Source organism: Choloepus didactylus, chromosome 2, assembly GCF_015220235.1.
Source record: "Choloepus didactylus isolate mChoDid1 chromosome 2, mChoDid1.pri, whole genome shotgun sequence".
Classification (NCBI taxonomy): Eukaryota; Metazoa; Chordata; class Mammalia; order Pilosa; family Megalonychidae; genus Choloepus; species Choloepus didactylus.
Window position 1 is genome coordinate 115,031,147 of NC_051308.1, and position 21,607 is coordinate 115,052,753.

General features: G+C 39.2%; 1 protein-coding gene across 3 annotated transcripts in view; it reads left to right on the plus strand.

Annotated features, from left to right (window-relative positions):
* The first annotated feature begins 5,449 nt into the window (after positions 1-5,449).
* The window catches only part of POGZ (pogo transposable element derived with ZNF domain), a 45,745-nt gene continuing 29,587 nt past the window's right edge, over positions 5,450-21,607 (plus strand). Inside the window, exons 1-3 of one of the 3 annotated variants that reach the window (XM_037825995.1) lie at positions 5,450-5,669; positions 16,275-16,399; positions 17,400-17,558. In XM_037825995.1, coding sequence (XP_037681923.1) covers positions 16,276-16,399; positions 17,400-17,558 — 283 coding nt within the window. In that variant the 5' untranslated portion in view covers positions 5,450-5,669; position 16,275. Of the gene's footprint in view, positions 5,670-9,076; positions 9,133-16,274; positions 16,400-17,399; positions 17,559-21,607 lie in introns of those variants that run through there. The other 2 variants (XM_037825993.1, XM_037825994.1) reach the window with 2 other exon arrangements.

The window sequence follows — 21,607 nt, forward strand, 5'->3', positions numbered from 1 at the left end:
GCCACTATATTTGCAGGGTTGGGGAATCAGAGATCATCAATCCCAATGATACATCTTCAACTGACTGATGTAGCTGTTCCATCTGGTTATCTTTCCGATCCTGGAAGTTCTTGAACTTTTCCAGATGTGAGGAACATCTGGGGCAAAGAAAAAGAAAAAGGGAAAATAATAATAATAGTAATAAAAGTGTTAGTGATGATGATGATGAGGAGGAGGAGGAGGAGAAGAAGAAGAAGATGTAGAGAAGACTTGTTATATTGAAAAGAATTTCCAGTTCTTTGGGCACATATGTTCATATGATTACTGAGAGATGTGTCATTTCTCTAGTGGGGCTGCTCTTTTGGAGAAGACAGGGAAGGAAGCATCTTGTCCAATGAGTCCAGGACCTAAGGGTCTCTTTCTCTGAGGTTCATGCACAGCTACACAAAGGGGCTTCTTGTCAGAAAGTGTGCAAAATTTTTGTGTATGTACAAATGTGCATTTTCCTGGGGGAGATAATTCATAGCTTTCATGGAAATTTTCAAGGGGTTCATAATGCAATAAAGGTTAAGATTCACTTTTCCATGCTAAGAATAAGATCTCTTGGTAGAAGAAACAGAGATCTGAGACTGCCAGGAAACAGAGTGCAAAGGAAGGAGGAGACTCATATTCACACCTGATTCACAGTACTTACACACTGCTACATTAGACGGAAACCCAGAAATGAGAATTATTTCTAGGTTAAATCATTTTCCTCCTCTAAAATGATTTTTAATCAGTGAATCTTGGCTCTTTCACATTTTCAGATTTTATTACCTTTATGTTTCAGACAATAGAAAAGACATTAAAAATTGATCCTTGGCTGTCATAGGAGTTGTATTCTTTGCCACTTCTAACCCCAACTGTAAATACTCAACAATAAGAGGAGACCCAAAAGGATTTGACCACTTATCTGTACCAGAAAACTTTGAAACTTAATTCTGAAAGATACCTTATTCTCTGCATCTGTGAGACAATCATGTTAATCCTCATGCCCTTGGATGGAATGAACTGGTAAGTTATTTAATGCCCACAGTTGCGTTCTAGAAATTATCATGACAATAATAAAATGCAAACACTGCTTAATTTGAAAAGAATGTATCAAGAGAAAAATGGAAACTTTTATTAAATTACTCTTTGTGATCTATTATACTGAACAAGCCACATATTGAATGTGTCTATAAAGTAATCCAATTTGTTTTTCCATGAAGCTTTATAGAATCAGTCTAATTACTTTATGGTCATACCTGTTCACCTCCTTAGCAATGATCAAGATGAAATAACTATGGGTTTGCTTCTGGGTATCTCTTAAATAATATGAATTTATTCAAAGTTTGACTAAATCATTATCTCATGAAATTATGCAGCAACTCACAGTCAGTCTTTTTTTTTTTTTTTTTAAGAATTTTATTCACACACCATATCATGAGTCTTGATGGCTGATGAAGTTGCTGGTCATGCATTTCTTACAAAATATATTTTGAAGACAGACCTCAACAGCTTCTTACTGAAGGTTAATGAGAAACTTTTCCTCCTTTAGAAATCCAGTCTGAAAACTTCCTCAAGCTACTTCTCACCCCCTGTTCCTCTAGGAAAGTTCCCAGCTCCTTTAAACATTAGGAGGTCACAGAATAAAATATTCCTAAATAAAATCCAGCAGCAGTCCTCCGATTTCCTCATTTTTTATCTGAAACTGGTCAAACACAGAACTTCACTTCCCTTTATTTCATGACGATTTCCCTGTCAAGTTAGGTATTTCATGTCTTCCTTTCCACCCAAATATGTTGACTCTTGATTTCCAGGCTCCGTGTAATCAGCTGTCAATCACTTCAAGCTGGAAGCTGCTCAGATTGTAAAAATTTCTCCACTGTTTCTCTCTCAAGTCTTCCAAATTGAGTGACTGTCGTCCAGCTTTGAATATCCTGTGTGTGTTGTAGACCGTGAGGATGTCCATTTAAAAAGAAACATGGCATTGTCCCATGAAACTGTTTTCTGCTTGGACTAACTTCCCTGCTCTACCCCATTCTCTCCTCCCCCATCCCATCTCTCCCTCCCACCATCAACCTCTCACTGAACTTGAGCAATAAATTATTGGGTCTGTATTTCAGAAAAGTGACATCACAGAGGGCACCCATGACTCACTGTTTTTGAAGACATGTTGAAACCATTTGTCTTTCTGCCTTGATATGCACTCTCCAAGCTACAGGTGGTTCCAATTTTCAACTCATGGCAGAAATCATAAGCCAAAGAAGCAAATAATTGTTTCCATAAACTGTAGAAAAGAAACACTCTCCTGCTACTGCTAACTGTGAAATGTCCAACTTGGACTTAAGTTAACCTTTGACCTTTTTTAGAAACCCATATGGAGAAGATTCAATTTCTCTAAGTTGGCTCCTGAAGATTGGGGTAGCTTTTCAGCAGCAGGATTACGGTCAAATTTCTTCAATTTATCAAACTATATTGGCTTTCAGATGCCTTCCCAATATGTTTTAAAGGCAGATGTGAATTGATTTCTAAGGATTTCATCCAGATTGTTTGTTTTACTCCTTTGTTTTCCCATCAATTTCAAGATTGTTCAAACATAAGAGTGATCATAGCTGTCAGCTCTAAAACTGCACTCTAGAAATTCGTGTTAGTTGATAACAGCAAAATGGTCTAACGGTCCAAATTAATGTGGGCATTCCCTCTTTAGCACCAAGAATATGTTTATAAAAATGGGAGTGGCTAACTGTATAGTTCTTTTTGAGTTGCTGCCCCAGTGTTGTAGGCTGACAGAGTTTTTTCAAATCCCTGTAGTTACAAAATGCCTCTGCCAAGATTTCTTCCAGCTATCAGTCATTCAATTGTTGATCAGTTCTCCCAGGTTGTGGCATAGTTAGGATACCTTTTATAATGTCAAAGGATTTACTCCATTCCTGAATGGCCTATTGATCCTTACCTTTTGTTTCCTCAACCATTTCCTCAAAGTTCCTCCGGGCCTATCAAAACTCCCATTTTAATATTCAGTAAGATTATCCTCCTCAGGCATAGCACTATCAGTCACATACATTTTGTTAGCCATCGTGGGTCAGAATTATCTCCCAGGACACAAACTAAATGACAGAAAAATAGGTCACAAAGGAGTAAACGACACATTGCAGAACACACTCAGCTGAAATAGCCACTCCACAACATCCCTTTTCCCCTTTCATAGGACCTATCTCTATATCATACATTATATATTTACTGGTATATTTATTTGCATGGCAAATTGTATTTTTTCAAGATGGTTGCAAGGAGTTCTCCGCATAGTTTTCCTACAATATGATGTTGCCACTCTTCCCTTTAAGAGGTGGGGTCTACGTTCTCCGCCCCTCTTGAACTGATGTGGGGGAATTGTGGTTGAAATGATGCTATGTGATCTCTGAGAGTAGGTCACAAAGAGTCATACAACCTCTGCAAGTCCTCTTCGGACACTTAATCTTGCAACCCAGTCACTAGGACATGAGGAAGCCCAGGCCACATAGAGAGGACACATGGAGAGGCCACTTGTAGATGTTCTGGCCAACAGCCCGGATCAACTGCCAAACATGTGAGGAAGCTCTGAGATGACTTCAATGACTTCAGTGCTAGCCACCGAGTGCCTAACTGAGCCTAATCATCCCCTAGAATGTGAGAGATAATAAAATTCTTTCAAGCCATTAAGTTTTGGGGTAGCTTGCTATTCAACAACAGGTAATGAAATAATTTTATGTGTATATAGTAAATTTCTCTCTACTAGAGTGTAAATTCCATGAATTCAGGGAGTTTCTTTTCTTCTTTGTTGTATTCCCAGCACCTAGAATAGTGCCTGACTGACATATAGAGAGTATTCAATAAATATTTATTGATGAATAGATGCATGATGCGTTTTCAGTGTCATGTGCTAAGGGTTACTGGTCAACAATATGTGGTACAGTCTGCTAGGATGGACCACATTGGCTGAGAGCATGGGAAAATATGTTTAATGGGAATATTTCAGAGGCAAATAACATTATAAAAATTATAATAATTACTGCAGTCCAGCATAAAAGAGAATTAGGGCTTCATGTAGAATTTGTCTTCGGGTGATAGATTCCATAATCTTCACATGGGCTTTTCCAGATCAGGTATAGAAACATTTTAGAAGTGTTTTCAGAAGATTAATGATTCATTCAATTCTAATAAAGAAGTTCTCCCTAAGAATGACTAGTTGAAAGCACTCACATATTTGTGGTATGAAATGGGATGAAGTGGGTTGAAAATGGGTGATGACTGTGTGTGTGGCATGTGCATTTGTGTGCCTGGGCACATGTGTACATGATTTGAAATGCCTATTTCCATGGCCTATTTTTATAGTCAGGTGATTTGAATGGTCATATAACGTAGTGTGTGTGTAAAGCGAAAGAATGAATACCGTTTTGAATCTTCCCAATCTCGCACCAGGTACTTTGATTTAGCATTTGGTTTGTAGCTAACAGTTGTGTCTTGTCTAAAGAGTACCAATTTTCTCAGATATCCAAGGAAAATATTAAAATTTTATCATCCTCTAAGGAAGCAATAAAGGACAAAATTTCTTGGCTACCTGGAGAATCAGTTAGTTTTGTTTTGGGAAAAAACAACGTGGTTGGTTTTGAATGGATGTAATCAATTTCTTGGGGCCATTCCTCTCAGCCTTGACTGGAGCAGAAAGCAAGGATGTCGCTTCTTAGAATTGGAGATTTCTCTTGTGAGTCTATTCACGATGGTTTCAAGCAGTTTTTATAGCAAGAATCACCTTGATAAGCACATATGCATGACTTCTTTCCAGAATTCCGAGGGGTTTAAGAGCAAAAATGGTTTTTAAAAGTTCATCATTTAAACAAGTCTACTACTGCCACATATCTACTTGGCTCAATGTCTGTTGAGGAAGAGTACCACTTTGTTGTCTTTGTTCCAATGACTGATATTGGTTCCACTGGGCCTCACCATCTGACCTGTGGCATGGAGTTCCCCTCTTGATTGGGTACAACCCTTCAGTGGCAAGTGGGAGAAACTACCAAAAATTTCCTGGAAAGTCTAGGCAAGTGAATTGGCAAAAATTTTCTTTGGAAATTCCATTTTTCTCACCAAAATCTGGATATTGCTTCTGAAGCTAATTAATTTTTTTCATTAGAAAAATGTTTTTTCTTCTTTATTTATTTATTTGAGGGCCCAGACAAACTTGACTAGAAAAGAAGCCCGGGTAGGGGTTAGTTTGAGCTCATGACGTTCCAAGCGCTACAACCAATTGAAAGGCCAAGAAACGGGAAGGGCGGAAGTGACGAGTCGTATCCCTCCGCGGGGCGAGAGGGTCGGTGGGGGGAGTCGGCGCCTCTCTCCCCCGCGCCAGCTCCCGTACACGGAGCCGCATTCCTGGCCCCCCCCACCCCCTCCCTCGGGGCCCCCCCGCCCCCCCTCGGGAGAAAAAATCCAAACCAAATCACTCGAACCTGAGGGAGGTTTCCTTTCACCCTCGGGGAGACGAGCTTTCAACGTTTCCCTCTTCTTCGTCCCCCCCCAAGCCCCCGTCTCCTTTCTGCTCCCACCCCCTTCTCCCGGCGACGGGCGCAAGGTCCCTTTAAGGCGACGGCGCCTTCCTCGGGTCGGACTACCGGCGGCGACGACCACGGGAGGTGAGTGAGCGAGTGAGCCTTCTCTCTCCCCACCCCCTTCTCCCGGGGGTTCCGTTATCTTTTCGCTTGGCGAGGCGTTCCGAGGCAAGACAATGAGAGGGGGATGGGGCGGGTACGTGAGGGGGTGGGGGCCGGTGGCGCGCGCCCCCGCCCACCGCGAGTGGCGGCGTGGCCCGCGGCAGTGGCGATCGTGGGCTGCGGCGGGCGCGGGGGCGCGCGTGTGTGTGTACATGTGTGCGTGCGTCTGGGGAGCCGCGCGGCGGGTCGGACGGTGGAGGCCCCTTGTATGTCGACCGCCCCCGACCCCCGGCGCCAGCCGTGGCGCGCGCGCGCGCGCACTCGCGTCCCACTGCCCTGCACACACCCCGACGTCCACACGCACGCCTCGCGCGAAGCGTCTCGGAGGAGTGGGCGGGCGCGGGCGTGTGCGGCGGCTCGCTGGGGAATGGGCGGGGGCGTGAGCGGCGGCGAGACTGCGGGGCGCGGCGGGAGGGGCGGGCGAGGGGGCGAGGCCGTGCGGGAGAGGAAGGAGGGCGGGTGGCGGCGGGAGTGGCGGCAGGGTTGCTTCCCCCCTGAGGGGTGGGGGTTCTGGGCCCTCACGCGTCCACTTCCCGGCTTGAGGGAGGAGTGGGGGTTCATTTTGAGCGGCAGGAGGAAAATGAGTGATTGTTGAGCCGATCCCTTGTGTTATGTAACCCGTGCTCGGTCTAATCGCACATTCTAAGCCTTAGTTCACTTCAGTTAGTTTAGTTTTCTCCGTAAGTCCCCAGATTACTTTAGGGATGGCCCCGTGATTTATAAAATGGAACGAGCCGAAGAATCGTTATTTTATGGTGATTATATTCTGCCGCGGTGGGCGCCATGTTTATCCTTAGGACTGTTTTTCTAGATTCTTTGCACGTACTGAATAGGAGTAATGTTGTCCACCTGCTTTTCCTCTTTCTGCTTGTTGTCCTGGTTTCCTTACCCGCCGAATGTGGGACTCCTTCGAACTGTTAATTTTTTTACTCTGTTCACTTCACTTGGGCATTCTTATCTCAAAACAAGCTGCAGCTGAACAGGGTCTTGTTTAGTCCAGTTTCATTTTAGCCCAGTGTCGTCCTCATTTTCCAAATGGAAATTGGGATATAGTTGTACTATCTCAATGAACAGCTCTTGTCTTGTGGCAGATTGTGACGTGGCATTCTGCAGCCCTTGACACTTCCCACCGCGTCTCAAAACCCAACAGAAATGAGATTTTTAAAGGAATTTTCCCAAGTAAATCAAGGGGAATCAAGCGGGGCAGGGAAGGTTGCTGCTTGTGGAATGGCAATGAATTTGGAAGGACTGGGAGCCTAGTCTGTGAACCATTTGCGTTCTTTACTTCAGTGTTCATAAAAAATACCTGAGAGATTGCTCAGTTTGCAATTTGGGGGGCCTCATCCCCAAAGACTCCTGGGGTGGGGTGGAGTGGGGCGGGGCGGGGCCTGATGTGGCAGCAAAAGTGTCATCATCTACATTTTTAACCCGCAGACCCTCAGCTCATCCTAATTAAGATAACCACACCTTGGGAATTATTACTGGTGTAGCGTCAAGATGTTCAAAAAATATATATCAGTGGTAATCTGTGCTCTTGATTTCCTTTCCCTTTCCTGATCTATGTTGGTGGTGTATCCCAACCTAAAGGAATTAACAGAATGAAGACTCTTTGGATAAACAGGACTTCGTTAGTGTTTCCACCCCCATCTTGAACCAGTGGTATAATTGGGGAAGGCAGTCCTCAGAGTTCGGATGACCCCTGGGGATCTCCTCAGACCCTTTCAGGGTGGGTGGGAGTCAAAACTATTTTCAAAATAACACAAAGATGCTGTTTATCTTTTTTGCTAACTTTTGCACTGATGGTCCAGAAGCAGTGCTGGTTAAAACTATTGGCACCTTAGTACAAAGCAAGGTAGAGAATATCATATCATAAGGATATTCTCTACTGAAGGATATTCTCTACTCTACCTGAGAATATCGTTCTGAAGCAGTAAGAATAATTATTTTTTATCTCAACCCCCTTAAGTACATCTCTTTTAGGACTATATGATGAAATAGGAAGTATGCCTAAAGCCCTTCTGCTACCTACTGAGGTTTGATCATTGTCTTGAGGAAGAGCACTTGGGAGATTGAACATGAGCTCAACTAGCTGCTTGTTTCATGGACCAGCATTTTTACTTGAAAGAACGGCTGAGACTGACTAGTTTTTCAGAGTTGAGTATTTGGCAGACATTTTCTTGAAATTGACTGTTACTAATGATAAAATTTGAATGAAAATTAGAATTTTTAGAAAGTTGACAACGTGCGTTTGACAGCTTCCCAATACTTACAACATTTTTTTTTTTTTAGTAATACCAATGGTTAGGACTGTGATTTTTGTATATATATATGGCATAATGAATTGTGTCAACATTTGGAAGATTGTCATAACTTAGTAAATCCATTTTCCAAATGACCAGTGATTGATAAAAAATCATTCAAAATGCAGTATAGACCAATGGATTTAAATGTAATAAAGTACAGAAAGTTAACTGATGTGATTTCAGATCCCATCATGCTACTGTCCTTTAAGAAACTTCCGTTTGTTGAATTTTAGTATTGTATCAAAGGTTATTAAAACCCTCCTCCCTTTTCTTACTACTTATCTGTGTGAAGCCAGATTTTCTTATATACTTAGCCAAAACTACATGTAGCCACAGACTGTCACTGTGCAAAAGCAGAATAGAAGCCAGCTATCTTCTATTAAGGTAGACATAGAAGAGATTGGCAAAAAATGCAAGACAACATTACTTTTCTCACTAATTTTTTTGGAAACTAGTCTTTTCTTATGAAAATGTTATTGTTAACATGTATTGTGTATATTGTTTTTGTATGAATATTTTTAAATTTTCTGTTTTAACTTCTGTTATGTTAAATATCAAAAGATTGCACTCATAAACAAATGCTCTTTGGGGTCCTCAGTAATTTTAAGAGTGTTAAGGAGTCCTGAGGCCAAATTTGAGAATTTCTGATCTAGTGGGTAACATTTGTGTCTGTCCTATGCTTCTGCTTTTCAGATCATCCAAATTTACCTCCATTTAGGAACTTCTGGAGAATTTACTTGGAGGTATTAATGAAAGAGGCAGTGATTTAGGAAAAGTATGTAGGTTCTAGAGCAAAAAGCTTGGTTTGAATCCTGGCTGGGATATTTACTAACTGTAACCTCGGGCAGCTTATCTAATCTCTAAACCTCAGTTTTGACTTTGAACTCATTGCCCTTCCCTTTACGTAGGACCTGACTCCCAGGGGTGTAAATCTCCCTGGCAGTGCAGGATATGCCTCCCAAGGATGAATCTGGACCCAGCATTGTGGGATTGAGAACATCTTCTTGACCAAAACAAGGATGCAAAATGAAACAAAGTTTCAGTGGCTGAGAGATTCCAAATGGAGTTGAGAGGTCACTCTGGTGGGCACTCTTACGCACTATATAGATAACCAGTGTATAGAAACACCTGAAACTATCAAACTGCAACCCAGTAGCCTTGACTCTTATAGACAATTGTATAATAATTTAGCTTATAAGGGGTGACAGTGTGATTGTGACATCCTTGTGTATCACACTCCCTTTATCCAGTGTATGGATGGATGAGTAGAAAAATGGGAACAAAAACTAAATGAAAAATAGGGTGGGAGGGGGTGATGATTTGGTGTTCTTTTTTACTTCTATTTTTTATTCTTATTTTTATTTTTTCTGGTATAAGGAAAATGTTCAAAAAATAGATTGGGGTGACGAATGCACAGCTATATGATGGTACTGTGAACAGTTGATTGTACACTGTGGATGATTGTATGATATGTGAAAATATCTCAATGAAACTGAATTAAAAAAAATACCAAGGGTAAGTCATCAACAGTATCCAGAATGTAGGAAACGCGGAGGTGACTTGGTCCTTCAATAAATAAAATGAAAGGGGAAAGAAAAATAACAGAAAAAGAAGGGGGGAAAAAGGCAAAGGAAAAAGGTACAATGTAGGAGAATCTATAGATTAAGAGAGATTGAAGAAATACATCACATAATCACAATGTGTGGACCCTTACTTGTATTTTGATACAAAGAAATGTTTAAGAAGTTATAGTAATTGAGAGAATTTTTAATTAGAATGTTAACTAGATATTTGCTATTAAGGAATTACTAATTTTTTAAGAAACATAATGGCACTATGATCTTTTTTAGTCTCCATCCTTTAGAGCTACAGACCAAAATATTTATGAATATAATGTGAGCAATTTGCTTCAGATCCCTAAAGGAGGAGGTTGGGGCATAGATTGGTTTGAGTTGAGTTGATACTTTTTAAAGCTGGATGATGGATGCTTGTCTGATAACTTTTGTATTTAATTTAAATTTTCCATAATAAAAAGTTTGAAAAGGAAGAAGTAGCTCGTTAAAAAAGGAATAGCAGAGAGGAGGGGCAAGATGGCGGCATAGGGAGGTGTGAAATTTAGTCTGTCTCCTGGAGCAACTAATAAACAACCAGGAACAGCTAGTAAATAATCTGGAACAACTGCTGGAGGACAACCATGACTGTCCACACATCGTACACCAACTTGGATTGGGTGAAATGGCTGAAATTGCAGCATAAAATCTGTAAATAAAAACTGCGGAACTGCACCGTGAGCCTCCTCCCTCCACTGCAGGCTGAGCTTCAAGACTTCTCGGTAGGAGAAAGCAGCATTCCCAGAGCAAGTGAGTATAGCTCTAGCTGGCGTTTTAATTAACAAATGTGGACTACTGAATACAACCTGCAAACACAGACAAACCCCTAACAGGCAGCAAAGTACCCTGAGGTCGCTCCCAGTGGAGAGGAGGTGGGGCTGATGGAAAAAAAAAATTGCTTAGAAAAAAGAAGGAAAAATACAGAGGCCTTTAAGGACGGCTGACCTTAAAGAGCCAGAAAGCGTCTGTGCCCCGGGAAAGGGAGCCCAGAAGACCAGGTGCTCTTTCTGACTGATGGGCGAAACTGGGGGGCCATGGACTGGCTTTGAAATGGGGCTTTCTTTCCCTTTCTCTCTGTCAACCTGAGTGGCTCAGTGGAGAGAGCCTCAGCCATTTTCAGTTCATAGCTCTCTGACCCAGACAGGGGTGGAGTTAACAGAGTTAGAGAGACAAAGGAGAAATTCACATGCAGAAGATAGTTCTGTAGGGGGTGTATCTAACCTAAGAGGAAGGAGGTGGGGCCCACCTCAAGTGCCAGCCCTCCCTTCAGAACTCAGACCCCAGGGCCTGGGGGAAAACAGTCAAAACAGAAACAACCTAAGCAGAAAATTAAAGGGGCCGCACCTCCTTAGGCCAGTAGGGAGCGACAGGCTGACAGGTGCCACCTGCTGGGCAGGTTAGGAAAGGCAGAGCGGCTAGAAACCTCACAGGAAATTCTGTCAGTCTTCTAAGACACACCTTCAGGGAAACTTGACACTGAATATAGCCCCATTCTGAGACCTGAACCCGTCATCCTCTGAGAAAATCTCATTTGGTTAACCAAGGAAACCAGATACCTGGACAACAGAAAACTACAAATTACACTAGCAAAAATGAAGATATGGCCCAGTCAAAAAAACAAACTTAAACCTCAAGATACAGTTGAGATACTGTTTTACTTTAATGAAACTATCAAAGATTTTCAAAGGAATATGCTGAATCAATTCAGAAACCAAGTCAATGAGTTCAGGGAATATATGGCAAAAGAGATGAAGGATATGAAGAAAACACTGGGCAAACATAAGGTAGAAATAGAAAGTTTGAAAAAACAACTGGCAGAATCTATGGAAATGAAAGGCACAACACAGATGAAAAACACAATGGAAACATACAACAGCAGATTTCAAGAGGCCGAAGAAAGCACTCAGGAAATGGAGAACAAGACACTTGAAATCCTGCACATGAAAGAACAGGAAAAAGAATGGAAAAATATGAGCAACGTTTCAGGGAATTGAATGACAACGTGAAGCACATGAATGCACATGTCATGGGTGTGCCAGAAGGAGAAGAGAAAGGAAACCGGGCAGAAGCAATAATAGAGGAAATAATCACTGAAAATTACCCATCTCTTATGAAAGACATAAAATTACAGATCCAAGAAGTGCAGTGTACCCCAAACAGAATAGATCTGAATAGACCTATACCAAGACATTTAATAATCAGGTTATCAAACATCAAAGACAAAGAGAGAATCCTGAAAGCAGCAAGAGAAAATTGATCCATCACATACAAGGAAAGCTTAATAAGACTGTGTATTCTCTGTAGAAACCATAGAGGCAAGAAGGAAGTGGTGTAATATATTGAAAATACTGAAAGAGAAAATCTTCCAACCAAGAATCCTATATCCGGCAAAACTTCAAATATGAGGGAGAGTTTAAGATATTCTCTGATAAACAGACAATGAGAGAGAAATACTAAAGGGAGCACTACAGACAGATAGGAAAAGATGGGAGTGAGAGGTTTGGAACACAATTTTGGGTGATGGTAACTCAACAATGTAAGTACACTGAACAAAGATGACTGTGAGTATGGTTGAAAGAGGAAAGTAAGGAGCATGTGGGACACCAGAAAAAAAAAAGAGGAAAGATAAAGACTGGGAGTGTATAAATCAGTGAAACCTAGAGTGCTCAACAATTGTGATAAAATGTACAAATATGTTTTTACATGAGGGAGAACAAATGAATGTCAACCTTGCAAGGTGTTAAAAATGGGGTGGTATTGGAAAAAATACAACCAATGCAAACTAGAGACTATAGTTAACAGAAACATTGTATTATGCTTCCTTTAATGTAACAAAGACAATATGCCAAAGCGAATGCCTATAAGAGGGGGATGTAAGGAAGGGGTATGGGACTCTTGGCACTGGTGATTTTGTCTGACTTTTATTGTACTTTAGTTTACTTTTCTTTCCATTTTTGCTTTTTAGCTGTAATTTTTTTTTCTTTCGTTCTCTCTGCCTTGACTCTTCCTCCTTCTTTGTGGAGGAAATTGAGATGCCCTTATATAGATAGTGGTGAAGGTGGTGAATGCATAAATACATGATTATACAGGGAGCCTGGTGGGTGAACAAAACCATCTTAAAAAAAAAACAGTTGATGAAGAAACCTTGAGGGTGCTACACTGAGTGAAATAAGACACAAAAGGACAAATATTGTATGGTCTCACTGATAGGAACTGATTATAATATGTAAACTCGTAGACATGAAATGTCAGTTACTAAGACATAGAACAAAGTTAAAGAATGGGGAGTGGTTGCTTATGAGCAGAACATTTAACTAGGTTGAACTTAAGTGTTTGGAAATGGACAGAGGTGATGGTAGCACGTTACTGTGAGAATAACTAACAGTGCTGAATGGTGTGTGAATGTGGTGGAAAAGGGAAGTTTATAGTTATGTATGTGACCAGAAGGAAGGTTGGAGGTTAAAATATGGGAATGTATAAAACGGTGAATCTTTAGTCAATGTCCTGATTAACTGTATAAATATTAGAAATCTCTTTCATGAACTAGAACAAATGTATGACACTATAACTAGAAGTTAATAATAGAGGGGTACATAGGGAAAAAATATACCTATTGCAAACTATGTACTAGTAGTACGTAGGAGGATTTGAGTTTTCTTTTTTGTTTTTATTTCTTCTCTGGAGTAATGAAAATGTTCTAAAAATTAAAAAACAATTGTGGTGGTGGATGCATAGCTGTATGATGGTACTGTGGGCAAGTGATTGTGCACTTTGGATGATTGTGTGGTATGTGAACAATCTCAATAAAATTGAATTAAAAAAAAAAAAGGAATAGCAGAGAAGGGATTGCTACAATCCTAATTCAGAGACTCATGGTTGTAATTTGATGAAAGGTTTCCCCTTCACTTGTTTACCAAATGAGTCTCAAATTTATTGCCCACCTGTTTTCCTCTTGATACAGTACCATGTTCCTTGTTTTGTGTTCCTTGTTTGTGTTCCGTATGCACTGGCCTTTAATTTCTAAAATTCATGTTTTTATCTGGCGGTTTTTCAACAGAAATTGAAATGTCCCTAAATTGAATAAGGATCAAATTTCAGCATAATTTTTTTGTTTTTTTTAAATGTGAGAATTAATTCAGGTCTATGACTACATCTGTCCTTTACAACAAAATAATAGGGAAGAAGGGGAAAAATGCCAGTCTTTTTTTTTTTTCCCTTGTGAAAAATTGAATTAAAGGTTTGGTGTGGAAAGAGATTAAAACATGACTAGAATGACAGTTTGGGAAGGTCTGTTCATTTTAGTACTGTATATTTAGTAATTGCTGTCTTCTTTGATGAGAATATTTGAATATGTGATAGATCATTTGAAAGACCACAGTGTATGATGGTGTTTCTTGAGCCTCTTGGCAGAGATATTAAATATAGCATTTCATCCTGTTAATGGAGATAGTTTTCTTTTGCTACCTGGAAAACTATAAGAAGTATGCTAAACTTACATTTTCCAGGTTTAGAGTTTGCCAAGTATTTAATTTAGGTTCATATCTCTATTATGGAATGGCCCATGCTTTCAACAGTTAATTTTTTGACCCTGAAATAACAGTCAAGGCCAGAATAGAAAACTAAGCCTTTGAAAAACTTGGTTTCAGGTCTTTTGGAGATGTTTTGTGTCTGTAAAGTATACTGAGTCAGCAGACTTACTGTTTTTTTTGTTTAGTTGGCAAGACTTATTGGTTATCTTTATCTTCTACACTGTGAAAAATAAAGAATGTCTTCTAAGTTGGATTTCTCTTTACATTTTGAGTCTTTTAATTTATGTTGGTTGTCTTGACAGAGCTTATACCTAGAAGAGTTGTTTTTCTCACTTCATTATAAATACTTAGAACATAAACATCTTTCTTTGCCATCTTTTCAGTTCCACCCCTTTCATTTCATGGGAGGAATGACATAATTTGGCTTTTATGGTTTGAGTGAAGCAACTGTCAATATTCTTATTAAAATTCATTGTTTCACAAAATAAAACACAACAAAGAACTCAGTCTCTTAAGATATTATAAATACTTGAGAAACCTTTATGGTATGCTATTAAAATATCCACAGGCATGATGTTGAAGACCACAATTTGCATTCAGATAGCTATTCAGATGCTCAGCATATGTATGGAAAGTTTGAATGCAGCTAGTTGGTCAGAACTGAAAGAAGGTCTTTGAAGAATATCTGCAGATGTTATCCACAATTTATAGTCACCATTCTGCTGGGTGTTTGATATTTATGCATTCGTTATCTATTGGCTATAAACTTTTAAGAAGGTTATACAGAGAGATAAAATTAAGTGCTTAAAAAGGTGCTTAATTTGTTTAGCATGTCATCTTTCCAGTGGAACTATGCTAAAAAATATAGGGATATGTGTTACATGGTCTTTGACTCAAGGAATGCCTGTGATATGGATTTGGTTTCTTAAATTCAACTTCTGGCTACACTGTTTGTGCATATATAAATTAAATATCAAATTAAGAGAATTTAAGTTGATCCCAGATCTTTTTCCATCAGTACTTTTTCCTCCTCTCCTTTGTAGTTTTGTTTTAGAAAAATAGAATAATTAAAGTAAAAGATTAGAAATCAGTTAGAATTATGTTAAGCATTTTACCCCCTAAAACTGCGGTTCCCAAACTGTGAGTCTGGCTGACACTAACACCTTGGTGCATTGTGGGAGATAGTTTAAAATTTCAAGAGAAACAGCGCCATCTGTTGGGTATCTCACAAACTACTATTATCACATTGTATGGACCTAACTATTTAATAAACAGAATGGTTAGGGTTTTTGTTTTTTTGTTGTTGGTGGGGAGGTGCTTTTTTGGAAGGGGGCTTAGGGGTGTTCTGAAATACTTAAGGACGCTGACAGCTCTCATATTAAAGGCTTTGTTTGAATGTTGAGCAGTAATACTGCTCCTATTCCAAGACAAAAATACTGACCCCCCCTTAGTCAACTAATAGTGGAGGGCAGAATAGCAATAGCTGTTTGTTTGCATTTGCAAAGATACAGACTTTCTTTTTAAAAGAAGCATGTATCTTAGACATGTTTTCAAACTAAAGGAAGACTCCAAAATCATGGTAGAGTGGCTTCCAGAATTTTCCTGTGTTAGAAGTACAGGTAGTAGTAGTGCTGGAATTAAGGTATGACAAGTGAGGCATCAGTCACTCCAGGAACAAAATTTAAAGGGGTGCAAAAAAGCTCAGTAATCAAGATAAATAGCATTTTAATGGAATGTTTTGATTTTTGCAAAAAAAAATTTAATATTAATGCAAAAATAATTTGTGATGAACAAAATATCACCTCACTTGCGTCATCGTAATCTTGTCTTGGGTAGTATAGATTCAAATTGTATAATCCTAATTATTAAAGAATTTGTTGTGGAAGGGGCTCTAATATTTAAGAATAAAAGTTATTATTCTGGTCCCTGGAAATAGGGGAAGGGTGGGGGAAATGGTGAGTTGTGAGAAGAGGGAGCATAAGAGTGTAGGTTACCAGTGAATTCAAGAATCTGATTCCGTATTTTGTATAAATATTTCTCCCATTCCTAAGTCGGTATCTTAATTTTTTTTTTTTTTACTTGCAGCATGGCGGACACCGACCTGTTTATGGAATGTGAGGAAGAGGAGTTGGAACCATGGCAGAAGATCAGTGATATTATTGAGGACTCAGTAGTTGAAGATTATAATTCAGTGGATAAAACTACCACAGGTAATTAAAGCTCTTTTGATCTTAGCTGGTTGTAAAACCAATCCCATATTTAAATCGGAATGGCATTTTGGTTAAGAAAGTGTGAGGTGGAGGACTTTTAAGAATCCAAGGATGCCTCATTGTGGCACTGTGATGTCGCCGCCTTTTCCATGCTCTAGTTTATAAATGCCTGTGTCCTCATCCATAAAGCTAGAAATACTAAAAATACCCGGGACAAGATACTAATTAAAACCTCAAGAGGTTGAATTAACCATTTATCAAACATCTAGTGATAGTTTTATCAAATAGTGTTATGAGCAAGTGGTATGTGTTAGTATTCATTTACGAACCTAGTCAAAAAAATAAGGCCCCTGTATTTTTTTTTTTTTAACTTGAAATTGGTTTCCTCTATGAGTTGAACAGAAATTGCTTTGTGTTTGTCTCCATGGACAGTATACAAACTCAGGCTTATTAGCTTCTCTTTCAAAAGGGTGATGTTGCAGGGTAAAATTCTGTATTGCCCTGAATTCAAGAAGTGGGTGGTAGTTTTTTGTTTGTTTGTTTTGCCCCCTAAATTGTACCAGTTGTTTCCTTTATTTTTGTTTTCCCTGTTTTGAGACCTGAAGATTGCATTGGTTTAGGCTGAAACAGGACACAGTTCAGGGTCTTGTGGATGGCTTAATTTGCATGATTATGAATACCACTAGTGATGATGTTAATAAACCTTCCTTTGAGTCCTAGAGGTTTGCTCATGCTATATAAGCAAAACGTTAAAATCCAGGTTCATTGGACTCATGATCTGACTTACCCAGGAAATGTAAGACAAAGAAAAAGGAATTGTGTCTGAATGGTGGATTGAGGGACAATTAGGAGAAGAGATCAGATGAGCAGTTGGACTTAATAAAATAGGAAACTTTCTGGCTGTAGAGACCCCAAGAAGATGGAAAGGGAAGATTAGAGCAGTATCCTTTAGTATCATCTGTTTCTGTTTCCGAGTGACTGTGCCTCCCCTTCTCCACAGTTTCTATGAGCCAGCAGCCAGTCTCGGCTTCAGTTCCCATCGCTGCTCATGCTTCTGTTGCTGGGCACCTCTCTACAGCCACCACCGTTAGTAGCAGCGGGGCACAGAACAGCGACAGTGCCAAGAAGACTCTTGTCACACTAATTGCCAACAACAATGGTAAGTGGGATTATTGGGAAGTTCTTCTTGGGACAGAGGGCTGAGAGAATAAAAAAGGTTTAAGAACAGCTAAACGTTTTTCAGTACAGATGTTTCTACTAGTTGGGATAGTGAATTTAGTAATGATTCTCTGGTAAAGTAGTGGTTCAGTCGGTGATGTACTTCATTTTTTAGTTAGTGCTTATTTGTGCTGGTATTTCAAGTCAGAAGGCAGCTGGTTCTTGCCACTGGTTTCTAGGATAGGAAAAGGAAATCTAAGATTCCTGACTGTTAAAGAGATGTGGTTTTGTTTTTGTTTTTTAATTAGATTCCTACTAGTAGTTTGGTAGGAATTTTCCCAGAGTACCTTTGTTCTTTATTTTCTCTGGCAGATTCATTGGGTTATTGGTTTCCTGGTTGTAAAAGATGTGATAGGGTTGTTGTCCACCTGAAGAAAATGGTGAAGGAGTAGTCCTTTCAGTGTATTTATTGATTAGGGAAGCTATATAGTATTGGTTTCTACTTCATTTCTGGTGACTTTCTCTGAAGGTGAATTATAGGCAAATTAAAACTCAAGATCCATAAATAAAATAGGTACATTCATAGGATCATTTTATTACTGGAAGGAATTTTATTTTTAATTGTTTTATTTCCTTTAAAAATAAAATAGGTTTATTAATACAAGAACAATATATGCAGTGTAGAAAAACTAGAAAGTAGAAAAAATCAAAAGGAAGGAAAAAAATTAAAACCATAATCCACCACCTGGAGACAATGATTTGTAACTCCTCCTCTCTCTATATATGTTGTTTCATATACTTCTATATACTATGTGTAATGATTTATTTTTTTACAAAAATGGGATCTGTTCCAGTTCGCTAATGCTGCTGGGATGCAAAACAGCAGAGACGGATTGGCTTTTATAAAAGGGGGTTTATTTGGTTACACAGTTAACGGTCTTAAGGCCATAACGTGTCCAAGGTAATGCATCAATAGAGTACCTTCACTGAAGGATGGCCAGTGGCATCTGGAAAACCTTTGTTAGCTGGCAAGGCACGTGGCTGGCGTCTGCTCCAAGTGCTGGTTTCAAAATGGCTTTTTCCCAGGACGTTCCTCTCTAGAATACAGTTCCTCAAAAATGTCACTCTTAGTTGCTCTTGGGGCGTTTGTCCTCTCTTAGCTTCTCTGGAGCAAGAGTGCTTTTAACGGCTGTCTTCAAACTGTCTCTCATCTGCAACTACTCGCTCAGTTTCTGTGCATTCTTCAAAGTGTCTCTCTTGGCTGTAGAAGTTCTCTCCTCCTCTCTGAGCTTATATAGTGCTCCAGTAAACTAATCAAGGCCCATGCTGAATGGGCAGGGCCACACCTCCATGGAAATTATCCAGTGAAAGATCTCGCCCTCAATTGAGTGATCACATCTCCACGGAAACATCCAATCAAAAGTCTCCAGCCCAATCAACACCAATATGTTTCCTGCCCACACAAGACTGCATCAAAGATAATGGCGTTTTGGGGGACATAATACATCCAAACCAGCACAGGATCATACTGCCTATATATTACTTTTTACATGCTCCCCCCCACTTAATATGTAGTAAATATCTTCATTTTTAAATAAATATTTATAAAATTTTTGGTGACTGAATTTCTCATTGTTTGGTTAACCATTGTAAATAAGTAGTAAGAGGGTATTTTGCCATTATAAGGAGCTGAGTGAACATTTCTGAATCCAGATCTTCTCACATCTTTAATTAGTTCTGAAAATACATTCTTAAAAGTCATACTGTTCAGAGGTCATCAGAGTTTTTAAGAATTTTGCTCATTGTTAAATGACCATCCAGAAATGTTGTATCAGTTTATATTTCCATTAGAAGTGCATGGTTTCAACAAATGAGGTGAGGCAAACTGAATATCCACATGCAAATGAATGAAAGTGGATTCCCTATACTATATACAAAATTTAACTCAAAATGGATCAGAGACCTTTAAATATAAGTTCTAAAACTATAAAACTCTTAAGAGTAAACATAAGGGACTATTTTAAAGATCTTGTATTAAGTAATGGAGTCTTAAACTATATATACTAAAAGCGCAAGCAACAAAAGAAAAAATAGATAAGTTGGACTTCATCAAAATTAAAAACTTTAGTTCATCAAAGGACATTATCAAGAAAGTATAAAGATATCCTATAGAATGAGAAAAAATGTTTAGAACCATATTTCTGATGAGGGTTTAATATCTAGATTATATAAAGAACTACAATTCAACGCAAAAAGACGGACAACCCAATTAAAAAATGGGCCAAAAAAAGTGGGCAAAGGACTTGAATTAACATTTCTCTAAAGATATGCAGTGGCTAGTAAGCACAAGAAAAAAATGCTCAGCATCATTAGCCATTAGGGAAATGTGAACAAAAACAATGAGATACCACCTCACACCCACTAGAATGGCTGTTTTTAAAAAAACAGAATTTACAAATGTTGAGGAAGATGTGGAGAAATAGGAAACTAATTCATTGCCAGTAGGAATGTATAATGGCTGCAGCTGCTGTGGAAGACAGTTTGGCAGTTCCTTAGAAAGTTAAGTATAGAATTACCATATGACCTGGCAGTCCCACTTCCATCCCAAAGAATTGAAAATATTTGTACACCAATGTTCATAGCATTATTCACAATAGTCCAACTGTGGAAGCAACCCAAGTGTCTGTCAGTGGATGAATCGATAATCAAAATATGGCATATACATATAATGGAATATTACTCAGCCGTAAAAAGGATGTTCTGATACAGGCAACAACATGGATGAACCTTGAACACATCATGTTGAGTGGAATAATCCAGGCATAAAAGGACAAGTATTCTATGATCTCACTAATATGAAATAAGTAGAATATGCAGATTCATGCTTGTTCTTATTTTTGCATGGAACCATTTGTGTAAGCATTCCCTTATTGTTGGACATTTATTAGGGTCCCAGTTTTTCATGATTACAAACAGTGCTGAGGTAAACGTCCTTGGGTATTATATCTTTGCACATTCTGTAAGCATAGCTATCTTAGAGGTGGGATTGCTGGGTTAGGGATTTAAAATTTGAAAGACATTGTCAAATTGCCTGTTCTAGTTTGCTAATGCTGCCAGAATGCAAAACACCAGAAATGGATTGGCTTTTATAAAAGGGGGTTTACTTGATTACAGAGTTACAGTCTTAAGGCCATAAAGTGTCCATCAACAAAGGATACCTTCACTGAAGAATGGCCAGTGGTGTCCGGAAAATCTCTGTTAGCTGGGAAAGCACCTGGCAGGCGTCTGCTCCAAAGTTCTGGTTTCAGAACGGCTTTGTCCCAGGACATTCCTCTCTAGGCTGCAGTTCCTCAAAAATGTCACTCATAATTGCTCTTTGGGGTGCTTGTCCTCTCTTAGCTTCTCCAGAGCAAGAGTCTGCTTTCAAAGGCCGTCTTCAAACTACCTGTCATCTGCAGCTACTCTTTCAGCTTCTGTACATTCTTCCAAGTGTCCTTCTTGGCTGTAGCAAGTTTGCGCCTTGTGTCTGAGCTTATATAGTGCCCCAGTAAACTCATCAAGGCCCATGCTGAATGGCGGGGCCACACCTCCAAAGAAACTATCCAGAGTCATAACCCACAGTTGGGTGGGGCGCATCTCCATGGAAACACTCAAAGAATTACAGTCTAATCAACATTGTTATGTCTGCCCACACAAGATTACATCAAAGATAATGGCATTTTTGGGGACATAATATATTTAAACTGGTACATTCCCCTAAAAGGTTGTTCTAAATAAACACCCACCAGTAGCTGTTTCCCTATATTGTTGTCAACTTTAGGTATTAGCTTTTAAATCTTTATGATTTCCATAGATATTTTTTCAATCTTTTGACACTGAGAATATGATTATCATATAGGAAATCCCCAGAATTTTTTTTTAAACTTGAAATAGGGGATGTTTGTATATACGAAGATTGAGGACCACTTACCTAGAAAATTCTCCCGTTTTACAGATGTGGAAACTGAGGGCTACAGAGTCTCAATAATTTGTTTAAGAATAAATAGTTGG